Source organism: Pelophylax lessonae, assembly GCF_965119305.1.
Source record: "Pelophylax lessonae genome assembly, chromosome: 12".
Taxonomy (NCBI): domain Eukaryota; kingdom Metazoa; phylum Chordata; class Amphibia; order Anura; family Ranidae; genus Pelophylax; species Pelophylax lessonae.
Window position 1 is genome coordinate 8,850,781 of NC_138779.1, and position 18,468 is coordinate 8,869,248.

Here is an 18,468-nt window from a genome sequence, read left to right on the forward strand (position 1 = left end):
CCGCCTTCATGTCTTGTGCGTTTCTTTAATTGGGAACGGAAAAATGAGTATGAGGGGCTTTTCTTTGTTACGTGATATTTCTACTTCAATCCAGAAGAAAGATTAAATGGAAGGCCCTTGGCAGAGAGTTAGCGGGTCCATTTTCAGCCTTTTATTGTAAATATATTTTAAGAAGAAAAGACCAATAGAAAAGGTCATTAGTTGGCCAACCTTGGAGTAAGCCGACGCTGAGTGGTGCCGGTCCAAATAACTGATGGAGCAATTAAATCCTCAGAAGCCGAGACAAAGACCTGCCCGGGGGCAAAGTGTGTCTTTACAGCCCGGGCTAAGCTTTCCTATATTATTGCTGCTTTGCATTCACGCTGAAGTTACAATAAAAAGCGCGCTCCCTTTTAATCTTCTAACATTACCGTGTGCTGCAGCAAGGGTTAATATATCCAGTTCTACAACCATAATTCCAAAAAACATTGGGCCATGTGTGCAATCAACAGAATGCAACGATTCGCAAATCTCCTCAACCCGGATTTTATTCACAATAGAAAACCTATCAAATATTTAACCACTTAAGCCCCGGAAGATTTTACCCCCTTCCTGACCAGGGGTTTTTTCACGATTTTTTTTTTTTTTTTTACTGCGTGACTTTAACGGACAATTGCACGGTCGTGCGACGCTGTACCTAAACGAATTTGACGTCCTTTTTTCCCCACAAACAGAGCTTTCTTTTGGTGGTATTTGATCACCTGTGCGATTTTTTGATCATGCGCTATAAACAAAAAAAAGAGCGTAAATTTTGCAAAAATAGCAATATTTTTCACTTTTTTTTTTTATATGAAATTCCCCAAAAAAAATGTAAAAATCAACATTTTTTAACATTTTCAGCCAATTTGTTTTATGCTACATATGTTTGGTAAAAAAAAAAATCGCAAAAAGCGTATTTTGATTGGTTTGCACAAAAGTTATCGCGTTTACTAACAAAGGGAAAGATTTCTGTCATTTTTTTTTTTTTTTTAACGCATAATGGCGGCGATCTGCGATTTTTTTTTTTTGCGGTACTGCAACATTGCGGCGGACAGATCGCACCCTTGACTGACATTTTTGACACTTTTGGGGTTACCAGTGACATTACTACAGTAATCAGTGCTATACATATGCACTGTTACTGTAAAATGACACTGGCAGGGAAGGGGTTAACTGTATTGGAGAGGGAGGGGTTAAGTGTGTCCTAGGGGCGTGATTCTAACTGTAAAGGGACATTGCTATTGGTGTAAAAACAGAGATCAACGATCCTACATAGTAGAACCGTCTGATCTTCATTTTTACACCAGGGAGAATGACAGGCGGCTTGTTTACATTAGCCGCCTGACTTTCTCACTTCAACGATCGTGAGTGACCGGCGGACGATCGGGTCCGCCGGTCACACGCACTGACTTGTCAGTGAACGAGCCGGGGCGGGCGCGCGCCTGCCCGCAATTGGTTTACAAGTCAGTGACAGGCGAGTGACGTACCCCTACGTCACTCTGCCTGGCCGGGGCTGACCGCCGCAGTATATAGTCGTGCGGCGGTCGGCAACCGGTTAAGGGGGGAAATCTTTGGGTCCAGAAGGGGTTAAAGCTGTATATTACTTGTTTATACAGAAATGATTTCTGTGCTGAAGGAATGGCAGAGCAGAGTCACACAGTATGTAAATGGGAGGTTTGGGTGGCTCCTGCTTTGGTCCCCGGTTTATTAGCAGAGGGCTTGTTGTGTTTATATGTACTAACAGTGTCTGGATGAGACTATTGTGTCATCTCCCTCCACCCTGAATAAGAGTACAACTCCCAGCCAGCCTCCGCCAGCTCCGAGTGCCAGCATTTCATTAACCATTTCTGGACTGGAAGGTTTCCCCCACTTAATGACCAGGCCATTTTTTGCGATGCGGCACTGCGTTATTTTAACTGACAATTGCGCGGATGTACAACGCTGTACCCAAATAAAATTGATGTCCTTTTTCCCCCACAAACAGAGCTTTCTTTTGTTGTTATTTGATCACCTCTGCGATTTTTTTATTTATTTTTTTGCGCTATAAACCAAAAAAAGAGCGACCATTCTGAAAAAAAAAAAAAAAAAAAAACAATATATTTCTCACATTCTGCTATATAACAAAAAAAAATTAAAAATCAAATGCGTTCATCCTTTTATGCCAATTTGTATTCTGCTACATATTTTTGGTAAAAAAAAAACCCCAATAAGCGCATTTTGATTGGTTTACGCAAAAGTTATCGCGTCTACAAACTATGGGAAAGATTTATGTCATTTTTATTTTATTTTATTTTTACTAGCAATGGCAGCGATCTGCGATTTTTAGCAGGACTGCGACATTGCAGCGGACAGATCGGACCCCTAACTGACATTTTTGACACTTTTGGGGGTACCAGTGACATTACTACAGTAATCAGTGCTATACATATGCACTGTCACTGTACCAATGACACTGGCAGGGAAGGGGTTAACCTAGGGGTGACTAAAGGGTTAATTATGAGCCTAGGGTTTTTTCTAACTGTATGGGGGAGGGGCTTGTGAAATGATCATAGAGACCTGTGTTCCTATATAGAAGGATCACAGGCGCTCTATGATCATTCCATAGAGAAGAACGGTCGGCTGTGTTTACAACCGCTGCCTGTCCTTCTCTCTCAGCGGGGAGCGATCGCAGCCGCCTACCCCGTGCAATCGGCATCCCCACTGCACCACGCCACCACCCACTCGCCCCCAAGCACCACATGCGCAAAAGACGTAGAGCTACGTCGTCCCGTGCAGCCAAGCCAGTCGCGGCGGGTGACAAGTGCTTAAAGCAACAGTACAATCTATGTTTAGAACTCAGCAGAGAAATACACAGGGGGGGCAGGTTTACCTGCTTTGAGGCACTTTATTTTTGTGCCAACACTGAGCTCACCCGGTCACCTCGCTGTATAATATCACAAGATGTTGGCATTTACAGCACAATGGCTTAGTAGTTAGCACTTCCGCCTGGCAGCACTAGGGGTCGCCGGATCGAATCCCAACCACAACACCACCTGCATGGAGTTTGCATGTTCTCCTTGTGCCTGTGTGGGGTTTCCTCCCACACTCCATAGACATGCTGCTTAGGGTGACTGGCTCCTGTCTAAATTGGCCCTGGTATGTGTATGTATGAATGTGAGTTAGGGACCTTGGATTGTAAGCTCCTGGGGGGAGGGACTGATGTGAATGTATGATATACATGTAAATTGACGGCGCTATATAAATACCTGTAATAATAATTAAAACGCAAGATGTTGTGGGCCCACCTAATCCACAAAACTGAGGGTCATGGCAGAGAAGGCCCACTGAGGCCTGACTGTTGTCAGCTTCTCTTTCCCAGCCTCTGAGTATGCACAACACGATCAAAAAATGGAGCTTGCCCTCCTCTTGAACTATGAACTCTGTAATTTGATGCTGTGTTGGGGGGAGTCAGCTGAATGGGTTCAGGAGGTTCTTGCCAGCACATATGAGACCTCACAGCACCTCTCAGCTACCATGTCATCCTTAGTATTAGGAAGAGCCAAATATAGGAGTGTAGATAAATCTGTAAATACCCATGTACTCCCTGTAAGACTGAACATTCAGATTCTTGCATTAGCCCATTCGTGATAGATTATCTGTAAAGTGGTTGTAAACTTTTCCATATACACAATGAAGTGACTGGCCTCAGGTGAGACACAGAGATGAAACAAACTCTCCAACATAAGTTATACCTTTTTATCTGCAGCCTTCTCTTCTCTTCTCTGCAGCTTTCTAAAACACACAGATCAAATACTACTTCTCAGCTCCAGCAGGCAGGGGACAGGAATCTGATGTTCACAGCATAGTGAGGCGCACTGAGTGTAATCTGAGACCTGAGTTGAGGGAATTGACACGCCCCCCTCTCTAAACAGGCTGCTGGGGGGGGGAGGGGGGGGTCTATCTTCAAAGATTCTGTGATGTTAGGATAACTTAACTTGTCAGATGCGACTCCTGCAGATAGCAGGGGGAGGAGATGGGAAACTAAAATCTCAATCTGTGCTTTACTTTGAGACAAATCGCACCATAGAGGAACACGCTTTGTTCATTTTTTTAGTTATTTAAATTTCGGAGCTTTACAACCACTTTGAGGCCAAGTCCATGTTTTGAAGAAAAAAAATCCAACCCATGTTTTTTATATATATATATATATAGATTTATATATATATATATATATATATATATATATAGAGAGAGAGAGAGAGAGATTTATATATATATATTTATTTATTTTTTTGTAAATGAGCCTGCACAGCATTGCAACCCAAGTCAGTGGATTGGGGGGTCCTCCAGCTCTATTTCCATACTGAGGTTTGGACTTCCAAAGTCCAAAAAAGGGAGGTGTCAGTAGACTGTGTGGGGTTCCATTGAGAGCTCCGAGGCCGTCTGACACGATGAGGGGCGGGACTAGTAGTTCATTCATTTATTCACAGATCTGAATGTATAACTGAACAACATTCAAAAGTTTGAACTTCCGCAATGGAAACCATCCCCCGCATGCTGTCAGGAAGCATAGGGGGTCTACTTGTAGCCATGTCACCTGTTACACCCCGAGTTAAAAGGCGACCATATATAAGAAAAACTTGGGGTACTGATCTAGGTTCCCATCTCTGATTCTGGAGGAGGGTGCTGGCATGGAAAAGAGCCCATCCGTCTCAATGCATGCCCATAAGAAAAAAAATTATAAATCTCTAGTCGCCACATACCGGCAACGGCCAAGTGTATCCTGGATAAAAATGCGGCTTCAGCCCAGCTCTGTCCAGGCCACACCTCCGACGCATTTCGTCCTGCCCCTGAGGCTTCGTTGTGTCGGTCTAAAAGGTGGAGTTAACTTTTAGGGGAACTTTAAACCTTGATTTCAGATGTCTAACTGGCTGGTTTTGCTTGTGGCAGACCTGCTATAGTAAATAGCCCCTCAGCTTGCCTACTGCTGATGCTGTTCCCCTCCCCCGGTGTATATGGCTGCACACAATCTTTGCTTTAGTGAGTGTCCTGTATAATAACTGGGGGTACGAAGCTGACACATTTGTGGAACAAGGTCAGAAGGATTACCCAAAGATTTACCCATCTTAAGATTCCTGAGGATCCCGATTCTTTCTCCTACACTCCTCTGATGTCCTGGCGAAACTATATAAAAATTCCATTGTGCGCCACCTGTCAAACGCAGCTAAATCCTTCACCCCCCCCTTCACTGGAAAAAGCAACTCCCCCCCCCCCCCCCCCCCGCCAATCGGCAATTGGCTTCATAGAGCGGAAGACATTAAAAAAAATGGAAGACTTAATACTGGCGGCACAGCATAGGCGTGGCCAATACTCCAATACATGGGGACTGTGGAATTTGTTTTATACTCTCTGACAAGGTGATTGCCCTCCTAGGTACATAGCCCCCCCCCCCCCCATTAGAGTGTCCAGTTGAATAATCTGATCCACCTGCTACCCCACCCCCTCAAACTCCCCCCCTCCTTTCCTAAGGGAAGGGAGGTATCCACCCTTCCCCCCCCCCCCTTCTCTTCTTTCTCTCTCACTTTTGTGCTTGGAAATCTGAAAAAGGAAGGAGTGGGTGGTTCCAGACCCTAATGATTGCACTTTCTTGCAGCAAATATCGCCAATGAAACGCACTGACAGATTTGAGCGGTTCTGATCTCTCTTTACTTCCTATAGATTTCAGATTTCTGTTTTACTACCGTATATATTATGGGTTTCATGTTTGAAACACTCAAAGTTTACTTACCCTCATTGTGATGTTCTGGTTCTTAAAGATTAAATTTGGAAAAAAAAAAAAATAACTGGGGGTACGAAAAGTGTTTTATGGGGAAAAACCTTTTTCTTAGCTCCAGTTTATACTTGTGAAGTCCTTTTCTCTTCTAATAACATGATTTTGTTTCCCTCCTTGATGTGGATGTTTCCAGCCGTGTTCCATTGTGTACATATGACCCCAGTGATATTCTGTGTGTTTGCAGGCCTGGAAAGCCCACCTGATGGGGAAAGATGGGTGTAAAGCGAATCCTCGCAGGACGCTGGCTCTTCAGAGAACACAGCAAGTAACACAGCAAGGTAGGAGACTTTCTTTCCTGTGGGTTCGTTATATCACACTGTATATAGGTCACCTGTGGAGTGCAAGGTAGCTATAAGGTTCTGGGCGGGGGAGGACTGGGCAGGGGGGAAATTGCCCCCCGGGCCGCTCTGATGCCCTGTAAAAAGGCTGCACCGCTTCTGCCACAGACATGACTAAAGGATGAAGAGAAGTATAAAGTCCCCACTGCTGACCTACTGAGTGCGGGTTAAAGAAAAGGGCAAAGTGCAGGCCTCCTCCCAGCATGGATGGTGTAAACTGTGTCTGAGCAGAGGCCGGTTCCATGCCCCACTGGAGACTCTTCTGCCTCGGCCAGCCCCAACCGAACTGTCCCAGCTCCCCCCAACCTCCCCCTGCTGGCCAGGTCAGGAACCCGGATTCAGCCGGTGAGTAGAGAGTATCTGGAGCAGGGCTTCAGCTTGGAATGGGTGTCAGGAGGAAGAGTGGGAGAGGGGGCCAAGTCACTGCACCATGCGCCTCTGGTTTGTACTTGCCCCCTGGGCTGAACGTTGCCAGTCTGCCCCTGCTTTTGGGATATCCAACTACTGCCCCACAGGATGAAGAAGGAGCCAATAAGATCCGAAACATGTCCTGCCTCCCTTATGTCAGATCTGAAGCTGCGTTCCACGCTGGCCCAGGCCACTTCCTGCTTATGTAATTTCCGGCTTATGCTTTCCACGCTGGCCCAGGCAGTGCTGCCGTCCTATCACAATCTCTACCGATGATTCCGCTCTGCTGGCCGTGTCGGGATCCCTTTCACCAGATTATTTTGTGACAAGCTCCCGCTTGATTCGTTTTTATCGCTGAGCCTTTCTTCTAAATCCATTTTGTAAGTGTGTCTTTAATAGCTTAATAAATTGTGCTGTGATACTGCATTTCTCTCCATCGAACTACTTCTCGCCCAGCCTACTGTCAAATGACGGCTGGGCGGGACATTCTTCGTTCCGGGTGGACAACATATGATGTCCTCCTGGAACGCGCTTTGTGTGCGGCCCACAGGCTGTGCTGCAGGGCGTACGGCCGGACCCAGCCGCTGACTGATCAGTGTACCGGCCTGCTGCTGGTACCATGTGATTACTGTGACCAATCATTGCAGATCACATGACCGTTGTAAACAAGGAATGGCTATAATTCATGCCAGTCATTGTATACAATTGTGTTGCTACTTGTGATTGCCAACGCATTCTTCCCAACGCACACCTGTCCCTGTAGAAATGGCTGTGTGTGTATAAGTGGGAGCTGAAGCAACCTCCAGCTGGAACCATGTCAAGTCAGAGCAGAAGAATGTCACCAGCACACCAAGAATGTCCAGAGTGGGTCCAAAGCTTTAATCAGCGATCACATCCTTACAGCAGATTGAAATGTTTTTGCTGAGTAGCAGGCCCTGTCTGTACCATGTGATTACTGTGACCAATCGCAGCTAACAAAATAATGTCACCAGCACACCAAGGATCTCCAGAGTGGGTCCAAAGCTTCAATCAGTGATCACATAGTTACAGCAGATTGCGAAGTTTAGGAGCCACGTAGGGACCCCTTCATCGGACATGTTTGCATGCTATAGCGCCAATAGAGCTGTGCCGGGAGCATGCACCCTACGTGCTCCCGGCACAGTTACTGGCAGCTAACGGAAAGCTCCCGTTCGCTGCTTGCGATCAGGAACTTTCCGATCATGTGACCACTGTGACAGCCGATCACAGCAGTCACATGACCATAAGCCCCGCCTCCCAGAATTCTACACCCCTTAAAGGGCCGGCAGGTGCTGTCTCTAAGGGGTTAAAGCTGACTCTGGTTTAATATATTTTACTTACCCTCACTCCTCCTTTCACCCCTCTTCTCTGTACTAATAAAAATGCTTGAATAAAGCCTTTCCATTTTCAATACATTTAGACTCTGTGATGTCATCACTGGGTCTCCGTGCTCTTTTGTGCAATGCAGGCAGGTGATGGCCGGTGGGAGGGGCTAGCAGGGGCTGTACATAGCTTCCAGAAAACATCACAGCACCCTGCGTCAGTACTCCTCTCAGGAGCCCTCAGCCCCGATACAAGCAGTGGGCGGGCTTTCAGAAGGGGGTTATGCAAATGGCGGTTGAATGTCAGTCTAAAGGGGTGGGCGTTCCTAAGTAGACTATTGTGCCTGCAGACCACCCTAGGTAACACCCACATTTGATGTTTGAAAGAACTGAAAAATTCAACCAATAAAATAAGGGCCAGGGACAGTCATGTTGGAGAGAAAAGGACTAGATGATGCTGGATGCCTTCAAGCCAAGAAACGGAGTGGGCTCTATCCAACTTGCTGCGGCTTCGAATCCACGTTATAGGAAGCCCACAGTGTTCAATAAAATCCAAGTAAGCGTTTTTAGGGGAGGAGCCTGTGCGACTGGAGGGAAAGCTGGAGTTTGATTTTTAAAGCTCTAAATCTGTCTTAAAGGAGAAGTTCAGCTTTTTTAACCCCGATAACGCCTAAGCCTTTTTCTGACATTTGTTGCTTACAAGTTAGAATCAGTATTTTTTGCTGGAAAATTACTTAGAACCCCCAAACATTATATATACAGTGGGTACGGAAAGTATTCAGACCCCCTTAAATTTTTCACTCTTTGTTATATTGCAGCCATTTGCTAAAATCATCTTCTTCCTCATGAATGTACACATAGCACCCCATACTGACAGAAAAACACAGAATTGTTGACATTGTTGCAAATTTATTAAAAAAGAAAAACTGAAATATCACATGGTCCTAAGTATTCAGACCCTTTGCTCAGTATTTAGTAGAAGCCCCCTTTTGATCTAATACAGCCAGGAGTCTTTTTGGGAAAGATGCAACAAGTCTTTCACACCTGGATTTGGGGATCCTCTGCCATTCCTCCTTGCAGATCCTCTCCAGTTCTGTCAGGTTGGATGGTAAACGTTGGTGGACGGCCATTTTTAGGTCTCTCCAGAGATGCTCAATTGGGTTTAAGTCAGGGCTCTGGCTGGGCCATTCAAGAACAGTCACGGAGTTGTTGTGAAGCCACTCCTTTGTTATTTTAGCTGTGTGCTTAGGGTCATTGTCTTGTTGGTTGACTTTCTACAACTTTCTCCCATCTCCTGACTGCATCTCTGGAGCTCAGCCACAGTGATCTTTGGGTTCTTCTTTACCTCTCTCACCAAGGCTCTTCTCCCCCGATAGCTCAGTTTGGCCGGACGGCCAGCTCTAGGAAGGGTTCTGGTCGTCCCAAACGTCTTCCATTTGAGGATTATGGAGGCCACTGTGCTCTTAGGAACCTTAAGTGCAGCAGAAATCTTTTTGTAACCTTGGTCAGATCTGTGCCTTGCCACAATTCTGTATCTGAGCTCTTCAGGCAGTTCCTTTGACCTCATGATTCTCATTTGCTCTGACATGCATTGTGATCTGGAAGGTCTTATATAGACAGGTGTGTGGCTTTCCTAATCAAGTCCAATCAGTATAATCAAACACAGCTGGACTCAAATGAAGGTGTAGAACCATCTCAAGGATGATCAGAAGAAATGGAAAGCACCTGAGTTAAATATATGAGTGTCACAGCAAAGGGTCTGAATACTTAGGACCATGTGATATTTCAGTTTTTCTTTTTTAATAAATCTGCAACAATGTCAACAATTCTGTGTTTTTCTGTCAGTATGGGGTGCTATGTGTACATTCATGAGGAAGAAGAATGAACTTAAATGATTTTAGCAAATGGCTGCAATATAACAAAGAGTGAAAAATTTAAGGGGGTCTGAATACTTTCCGTACCCACTGTATATATATAATTTTTTTTTTTTTTCTTAGCAGAGACCCTAGAGAATAAAATGGTGATCGTTACAATATTTTATGTCAAACAGTTTTTGCGGAGCAGTCTTTCAAATGCAGTTTTTTTTGGAAGAAATAAACTTTCATGAATATAAAAAAAAAACAGTAAAGTTAGCCCAATTTGTTTGTATAATGTGAAAGATGATGTCACGCCGAGTAAATAGATACCCAACATGTCATGCTTCAAAAAATGCTCACACACGTGGAATGGTGACAAAAATCTCCATAGGCGACACTTTCAACATTTTTAATGGTTACCAGTTTAGAGTTACAGAGGAGGTCTGGTGCTAGAAATATTTCTCTCACAATAACGCTCACGGCGACACCCCACGTGTGCTTTGAAGACCGTTTACATATGCGGGCGGGACTTGCGCATGTGTTCGCTTCTGCGTGTGAGCATGGAGGGACGGGGGGGGCTTTAATTGTGTTTTTTTTTTTTTCTGTGTTTTTTTGTGTTTTTTTTTCTGGGGTTAAAAAGACCCCAAATCTCTTCTTTGCAATTAATCGCAAATGGAAGAAACAGAAAATAACTGTCAGTCTCCCTCAGTCTGGGGCTCCATGGAAGATCTCACCTCATGGAGGTTCAATGATGATGGAGAACGGTGAGGAATCAGCCCAGAACTACACGGGAGAATCTTCTCAATGATCTCAGCTGGGACCATCGTCACCAAGAAAACAATTGGTAACACACTACCCCATGGAGGACTGAAATCCTGCAGCACCCGCAAGGTCCCCCTGCTCAGGAAATCACATGTACAGTCCGTCTGATGTTTGCTAATGAACATCTGAATGATTCAGAGGAGAACTGTGTGAGTGTTGTAGTCGGATGAGACCAAAATTGAGCTCTTTGGCATCAACTCAACTCACAGTGTTAGGAGGAGGAGGAATGCTGCCTATGACCCCAAGAACCCCATCCCCCACCGTCACACATGGAGGAGGAAATATTATGCTTTGGGGTTGTTTTTCTGATAAGGAGACAACCTCACTGCATCAAAGGGACGATGGACGGGACCATGTGCCATCAAATCCTGGGTGAGAACCTCCTTCCCTCAGCCAGGGCATTGAAAATGGGTCGTGGATGGGTCTTCCAGCATGGCAATCACCCAAAACTCACGGCCAAGGCAACAAAGGAGTGGCTCAAGAAGAAGCACATTAAGGTCCTAAAATGACCTAGCCAGTCTCCAGACCTTAATCCCATAGAAAATATGTGGAGGGATCTGAAGGTTGGAGTTACCAAACGTCAGCCTGGAAACCTTAAAGCGGAGTTCCACCCGAAATTTATACTTGCCTCCATCTTCTCGCTCCCGGTCACCTGAAAAACAAATGGATAATCGCAATTTTTTTTTTTTTTTCACTTACCTTTTAGAGAAAATATACTCACCTTACTTCCTTCTTCCTCCCCTCGGCGGCCACGGCGATTCGTCACTTCCTGGATTTTGCAATGATTCCTGGGAGCTGAACGTCATCGCTCCCAGGAATCATTGCGCCTGCACCGGCCCCGACGTCAGTTCCGGGGCGCGCGCGTCATTCCCTTCTAAACAGCTTCTGGGCATGCCCAGAAGCTGTGGAGGGATGACGCGCGCGACCCGGAAGTGACGTCGGGGCCGGCGCAGGGCATCGTGGGACCGAAGAAGGAGGAAGAGGACCGAAGAGGACGCGGAAGAGGATCGTGCTGGCTTCAAGCTGCCCACACCTGAGATGGCAGCGCTGGAGAAGACAATTTCAAGGTAAGTATTTATCCTGAAAGGTAAGTGCAACCCGGGACAGATCAGAGGCTAGCCATTGTGGAATGTGCTAGCCCTGACTGTCCCGGGGGTATTTATGTAAAAAAATGTATAACCAGGGTGGAACTCCGCTTTAAGGACTTGGAGAGGATCTGCAAAGAGGAGAAAATCCCTCCTGAGATGTGTGCAAACCTGGGGGCCAACTATAAGAAACGTCTGACCTCTGTGATTGCCAACAAGGGTTTCTCCACCAACTACTAAGGGGTCAAAACTTATTTCATTTATTACGATGCAAATCAATTTATAACTTTTTTGAAATGCGTTTTTCTGGATATTTTTGTTGTTATTCTGTCTCCCACTGGTAAAATAAACCGACCAATAAAATTATAGACTGATCAATTCTTTGTCAGTGGAGCAAACGTACAAAATCAGGAGGGGGTCAAATACTTTTTCCCCTGACTGTAGAAGGGGGATGGGGAGAGGCTGCAGGAACATTTAACATGGTACCTAAGGTGAACTTATACTTTAACCCTTTTGCTGCCGGGTTTGTACATTGTATGGACCTGACAGCGGGGTTTTTACACATTCCCAGTGGCTGCAGCTCTTCTTTAGAATTTTCTTTTCTTTTTTTTTTTTCTTTTGTTTTGTTTTTCTTTTTTTTTTTAACAGCGGTTTCGAGCCCCTGAGCTGCATGCACCATGAACAATTTTTAACTTGCAAAAAAAAAAAAAAAAACCTTAAAAGCCTCATCTCTGACCTATTAGTGGAATTGTTGGGTGTTTCTAATGTGTGCAGCAAACCACATGAAGGCTTTTGTGTCGGCAACGCCTGTTTACAAGTGATTTACTTTCAGCACCGAGCCGCTTTCCGTTATCAGGTGAAACAACAGAGAGAGTTACAGAATGAATCAGCATTGTACTACCTGACCTCCGCACTGCTGAGATTCACCGCATAGAAAATATTCATCATTCGTATCTCTCCATGAAGCGTTCAAATCTTAATAACAATGAAATGTGATAAAAGAGCCGCTACACCTAAAACTGAGATTTCCATGTAGTGTGGTGGCTGGAAGGTTTCATTACCTGCCGCCTTATTAACCACTTCTGGACCAGAAGATTTTCCCCCTTAATGACCAAGCTATTTTTTGCGATTCAGCACTGCGTTACTTTATTTGACAATTGCGCGGTCGTGCGACGCTGTACCCCAATAAAATTGATGTCCTTTTTTTTCCCCAATGGGGACACTGTCTGGCGCCCCATTGACAACATTGGCATATAGTACTTTGTAATGGCCAAAGATACATTTTACAGACAGCTAATGTTGGTGTGTATATATATATATATATATATATATATATATATATATATATATAGGTTGGCCTTGAGATCAACACGTGACGGCCAATGTGTTTATCTTCATCAGGACCTGGGATCTCAGAATGCTGAAACAATATACAACATTATTACATGCATTAATTACCGACACGTGTACAAATATTATACAAAATACAGAAAAAAAAAAATCATTATTCCCAAAACATCCTATACTCCAGGAATGGGAAAGAGAAAACATTTTCTTAGATATTCACCTTTAATACAAGGCAACCATGATTCCGGTTGAAGAGTCCCCGGCCTTTAAGGATCCGGCTGACAGGAAGGCAGAGGCTGTGGCCCGCAATATGTACACTCTGGCCGGTTCACCATTGCCCTGGTGTCGCAAACTCTGACCGAGTGAGCTAAGCTTTTACGCTGTGACCTGGAGGGGGGAGCAGCTCCCACCTGCCTTTGCTGATCTGGCGGACCAGCTGGTGCAGGGGCTGCAGTTTATCTGTGATGTCTCACCTAGTGGCTCAGCTCTCCATTTTGGCAGTGGTCCTTCAGCGTGCCTTTTGGCTCAAATGCCTGTCTGCGGACCAGACTTTTAAAAAAGGCCTTGACTGATCTACCTTTTCAAGGAGATCGCCTGTTTGTAGCTACCCTGGATGATGACATTAAAGGTCTTACATGGGGAAAAGTACCTTTCTGCCACAGGCTAATAAGAGGAAGGAACCTTGTCATAGATGTGGGCCCTCCTCGTCTCATAGCAAGTTTTTTCGTCCCTCAGGGTCGACTGACAAGGGCTCGAAGCCTTTCAGGGCCTCCTCTGGAGGATCCAAACCTACCTGGTCTGGCAAGCTGAAAGCGGGCTTCTCCAGACACCTGCGGACAAGGCTCCTTCAGCATGAAGGTGCGCTCACCATTATCATGGATGGGGGGGGTGACGTCTTCACTGGTTTCAGGACCCGTGGACTTCCCTGGAACAAGACAAGTGGGTCCACAAAGTCATTCGGTCCGGCTACAAGATCGACTTTTGCTCTTGTCCCCCAGCAAGGTTCTTTCCTACCAACTTGCACCTGTCCTCGGACCGCTTACAGGGTCTGTTTGGGAAGGTACAAGACCTGTTACTTCAAGGGGTGATTGTCCCAGTTCCAACTTTGGAACGTTTTTCAGGGTTTTTACTCAAACCTGTTTACAGTTCCCAGGTAGGAAGGCAAGGTGCATCCAATCCTGGACCTCAAGGCGCTGAACTGCTTTGTGTGGGTGCTGAAGTTCAGAATGGAGTCCATTCGCATTGTGATAGCATCCCTGCACCAGGGGGATTTTCTTGCCTCTATCGACATCAAGGATGCTTACCTTCACATTCTGATATGTGCTGGTCACCAGCGCTTCCTCCGCTTTGCCATGGGAGAGGAGCGTTATCCGTTTGTGGCGTTACCGTTTGGTCTCGCCTCTGCTCCTCGGGTCATCACAAAAGTGTTAACAACGGTGCTAGCTTTATTATTCCAACAGTGGATCACGGTACTGGGCTACTTGGACGACCTCCTTCTGTGAGCGGAGTCTCCTCCTGCTCTGGTGGAAAACCTGGAGATCACCATAAGAACTCTGAGGGAGTTTGGCTGGATTCTGAATTTTCAGAAGTCTGCTCTGGTTCCGTCCACGAAGCTGGACTATCTGGGTCTGACTCTGGTCTCGGCCTTAGCTAGAGTGCTCTTTCCTTTGGACAAACTCCATAAATTGCAGGCTGAAATTTATCTCCTGCTGTCCTGACTTGCATGCGGGTGATGGGCCTGATGGTGTCAACCTTCGAGGCGGTTCCATTTGCACATCCGATCTAATCCTGATCCGGCTAAGTCGGGGAAAGAAGGAGTCCCGGATATAGTGCCTTCGTTCTCCGGCACTTCGTCTGGGCAAATCCTTCCTCCCCTTGTATTGGACAGTGGTCATCACGGATCCCAGCCTGTCTGGCTGGGGAGGCGTCCTCAGCAAACATTCTGCTCAGGGAATCTGGACACTGGAAGATTCCAGACTACTGATCAATGATTTGACGGCTTGGCTGTTGAACGCCAGGTGGTTGAACGCCACGTTCAACGCTGGAGGATGGTGGTTTTATCTGAGTCTGTGATTCCTAGGCTGTTAAATAGCTAGGAAATTTGCTTCTAGGAAGATCTACCATCGTACATGGAAGATATACATTGCGTGATGTGAGTCTCTTGAGGTTCATCCTCGCTTCTTCTCTGTGGCTCGGATCTTGACCTTCCTTCAACGGGGGGGGGGGGGGGGGGTAGTGTGAACAGAAATTGCCCTTGTATACCATCAAGGACCAGGTGCCGTCTTCTTCCATCGACCCTTGGACACACACTTTCTGGTGCGTACCTTTCTTCAGGATGTCCGACATTTGGTTCCTCCAGTGCAGTCTCCGTTGCCGCCTTGGGACCTCAATTTGGTGCTTTCTGTCCTCCAGAAGCCTCCCTTTGGGAATCTTCAGGAGATTTTTGACTTACCGTAAAATCCATTTCTCTGTTCATTGACGAACACAGCTACCTCCCCTCTGTGGAGTTTTAATTCTTCAGACCTGCTTGTAACTAAACTGAGTACCTATAGCAGGGAAAAGGAGTATACCCCCTGGGACTGCCCATAGGCGTAGCCAGATTCTTTTTCTGCCTAATGTTCTACTCCTGTAGGGGGCGGTATAACCCTACTGATATGCATGGAAAGGGAGTATACCTCCTGGGACTGCCCATAGGCGTAGCCAGATTCTTCTTCTGCCTAGTGTCCTACTCCTGTAGGGAGCAGTATAACCCAATGGTTATGAAGATCAGGAACTGTGTCCATCAATAAACAACAGACGGTAAGTCAAAAATGCAATTTTTTTCCCCAAAAATTTGCATTTGAAAAAAATGCTGTGCAAATGCCGTGACATCAAAAACTGCAACGATCGCCATTTTATTCTCTAGGGTCTCAGGGTGACATGTTAGGTATCTATCTACTCAGGATAGCATTATCTTATAGGTTATATTTTACCAAAAAAAGGGTTATGTATTGCATTTTTTTTTAAATTAAAATTAATTGAAGTGTATTTTTTTAAATTAAATTTCACTTAAAAACCATTGTGAAAATACTGCATGACATAAAAAATTGCAACAACCGCCATTTTATTCTGTAGGGTCTCTGCTAAAAAAATTGATATGTTTGGGGGTTTTAACAAATTTTTTGGCAAAGAAAAAAAACTTTTGCATGTAAACAAAAAGTGCCCGAAAAGCGGGATCTCAGGCTATGTTCACACCTGTGCGGCGGCGGTTTGCGTGGGCACAAGAGCTCATTAAATTTGAATGGGCTGCCGTATCCCGCGACTCGCTGGAAAGGCGTCTCTGCACTATTTTTTAAATTGCATCCCCCACGGGAACCAAGGCTGCAATTACGGGTGCGACTTCCAGGATTAGCAATAATGGCACCCTCCCTTTGGTGTGTGGGTGGTTGAGGCTGCTGGTATTTGCACGGGTCCCATATGGAGCTTTTCCACTGCATGGAACCGAACGGTTCGGCTCGCTTTTGTGCTTTTCCACTGCTGGTACCTCATGGTACGGTGTAGGAACGGTTCGGTACGGTACGGCGGTGCTTTTCCACTGCATGGAACCGAACGGTATGGCTCTCTAAAACAGTACAACCTCGATTGTGGTTCCAAGAGGTACCATACCCGGTACCATATCCCACAATCCTTTGCATGCAGTCACTACTAGCCACTGATTGGTCAGAGAATCGTTGTTATCCTACCCACTTAACTTTAGTACTACTTTAGTGGAAAAGCAAACCATACCATACCGAACCGTTCCAACACCGTACCATGCGGTACCAGCAGTGGAAAAGCAAACCGGGCCAAGCAGGGCCGAGTAGAGCAGAGCCGGTACTTGCAGTGGAAAAGTGCCAATAGTGGCACCGCCCCCCACAGATGTGAACCCAACTTTACAGATAACACAAAACACTTTCGATTGTAAACAGACCAAAATGTAGGGAATAGAGAAGTTGGTTGTTCAGCTCTATATTTAGCGACTCCTGCAGATACGTTATTTTCTATCTCATCTGATTCTCACAGACCGCCATTTTGTGTTTCTTTTTTAGCGGGATTGAAGGGCGGATCGACCGTCACTAAAACTGGGATCCCAGGAGCCAAGCAACGACCATCCATCACCGGCAGTAAAATTCCGGCCCCAAGAGCCGGCCTCAATAAGACTACAAATAAACCGCAGCCCAAGCGATAACGGGCGGGGTCACTGATTTAACCCCTTCATCCAAATTCAGCCGATCGGACCGCGACCCAGAGAGCGAAGGAAGCCGCCGAGTTCCTGTCACCGGAGATCGCGTTTTATCATTCACCTCTTATTAGGCTCACCTGATTGTGAGATTTATTTTATATTATTTTATAGGATGTGAGATCATTTATTCAGCGATGAGCGATTAATATCTCAAACTAAAGTCTTTCTGTATAAAGAAGGGAAGGGGTTTCTCAAGCGACCAATCAGATTCTTGCGTTCAGCTTGTGTTACAAAATACAGGTCGAATCTTGTCCCTGCGTTCCTCAGGTATCTCTATATATATTTTATGAATCCCCCCCCCCCCCCCCCCCATGGAGATCCAGGAAAGAGGACACTTACACAGAAGTATATGATTAAAGGAACATAATGTTCGGTCAGTCTTATGATTCACTTCCAGCCTGGCCAGGCAAGAGGCGATTTCCTGGTTCAGCTTTACAGCTTCTTGTGTGTCCTGCTAATTAGATGATGAGCCGATAATTGGATTGGGGGGGGGGGGGTAATGCCATTTGTAGTTTAACTGAAATGTTAAACTATGAAATAGGTGGGTCACCGAATCTGGCTGTTTAGTGTAGCAGATATAAATCACAGGACTGGCTGAACAGAACTTGGTGAATTAGAGTTCGTCTACAGGTATAATAAAGTTGTTCTGTTAGCTGTTTGGAGATCTGTTAATTCCAGCCTCAACCTAATTAATCTTAAAACTGTCCCCTCCCCACTCCTAACACCTATACTAATGAACCTTTGTAGTAAAGATGTATATACCTCCACTACTCTATTCCAGTCATGTGTGTCAGTCAGCAGCAGCTGCAGGGGAGAGGAGGGAGCACCGGCAACGGATGGGACATGAAAGCCTATGGGTGATGTCACTGCTCCCAGGCATTACCAGCTGTTGTCAGCACTCTCCTCTCACCCCTGCAGCCGCTGCTTGCTGACACAGGGGACCAATTTTAAGCCTGCTCTGGTCCAGTCACGTGACCCCCCCTGTGTCAGTCAGTGGCAGCTGCAGGGGAGAGGAGGGAGCACCGGCAACAAATGGGCCATTGGAGCCTATGGGTGATGTCACTTCCATTATCAGCCATTGTCGAGTGCTCTCAACTCTCCTCTGCGGGTGCTACTAACTGACACATGGGACCAATTTTCAGCCTGCTCTGGTCTGGTGAAGTGAACCCCTGTGTCAGTCA

At 45.8% G+C, this 18,468-nt stretch overlaps 1 protein-coding gene across 1 annotated transcript in view; it reads left to right on the plus strand.

The window, feature by feature from the left end:
* Positions 1-17,522, plus strand: part of CEP104 (centrosomal protein 104) — a 177,247-nt gene extending 159,725 nt beyond the window's left edge. The window contains exons 21-22 of the mRNA XM_082273168.1: positions 6,015-6,108; positions 17,094-17,522. Of these exons, the coding sequence (XP_082129294.1) occupies positions 6,015-6,108; positions 17,094-17,233 (234 nt within the window). The 3' untranslated portion in view covers positions 17,234-17,522. The remainder of the gene's footprint in view (positions 1-6,014; positions 6,109-17,093) is intronic.
* The last annotated feature ends 946 nt before the right edge of the window (positions 17,523-18,468 follow it).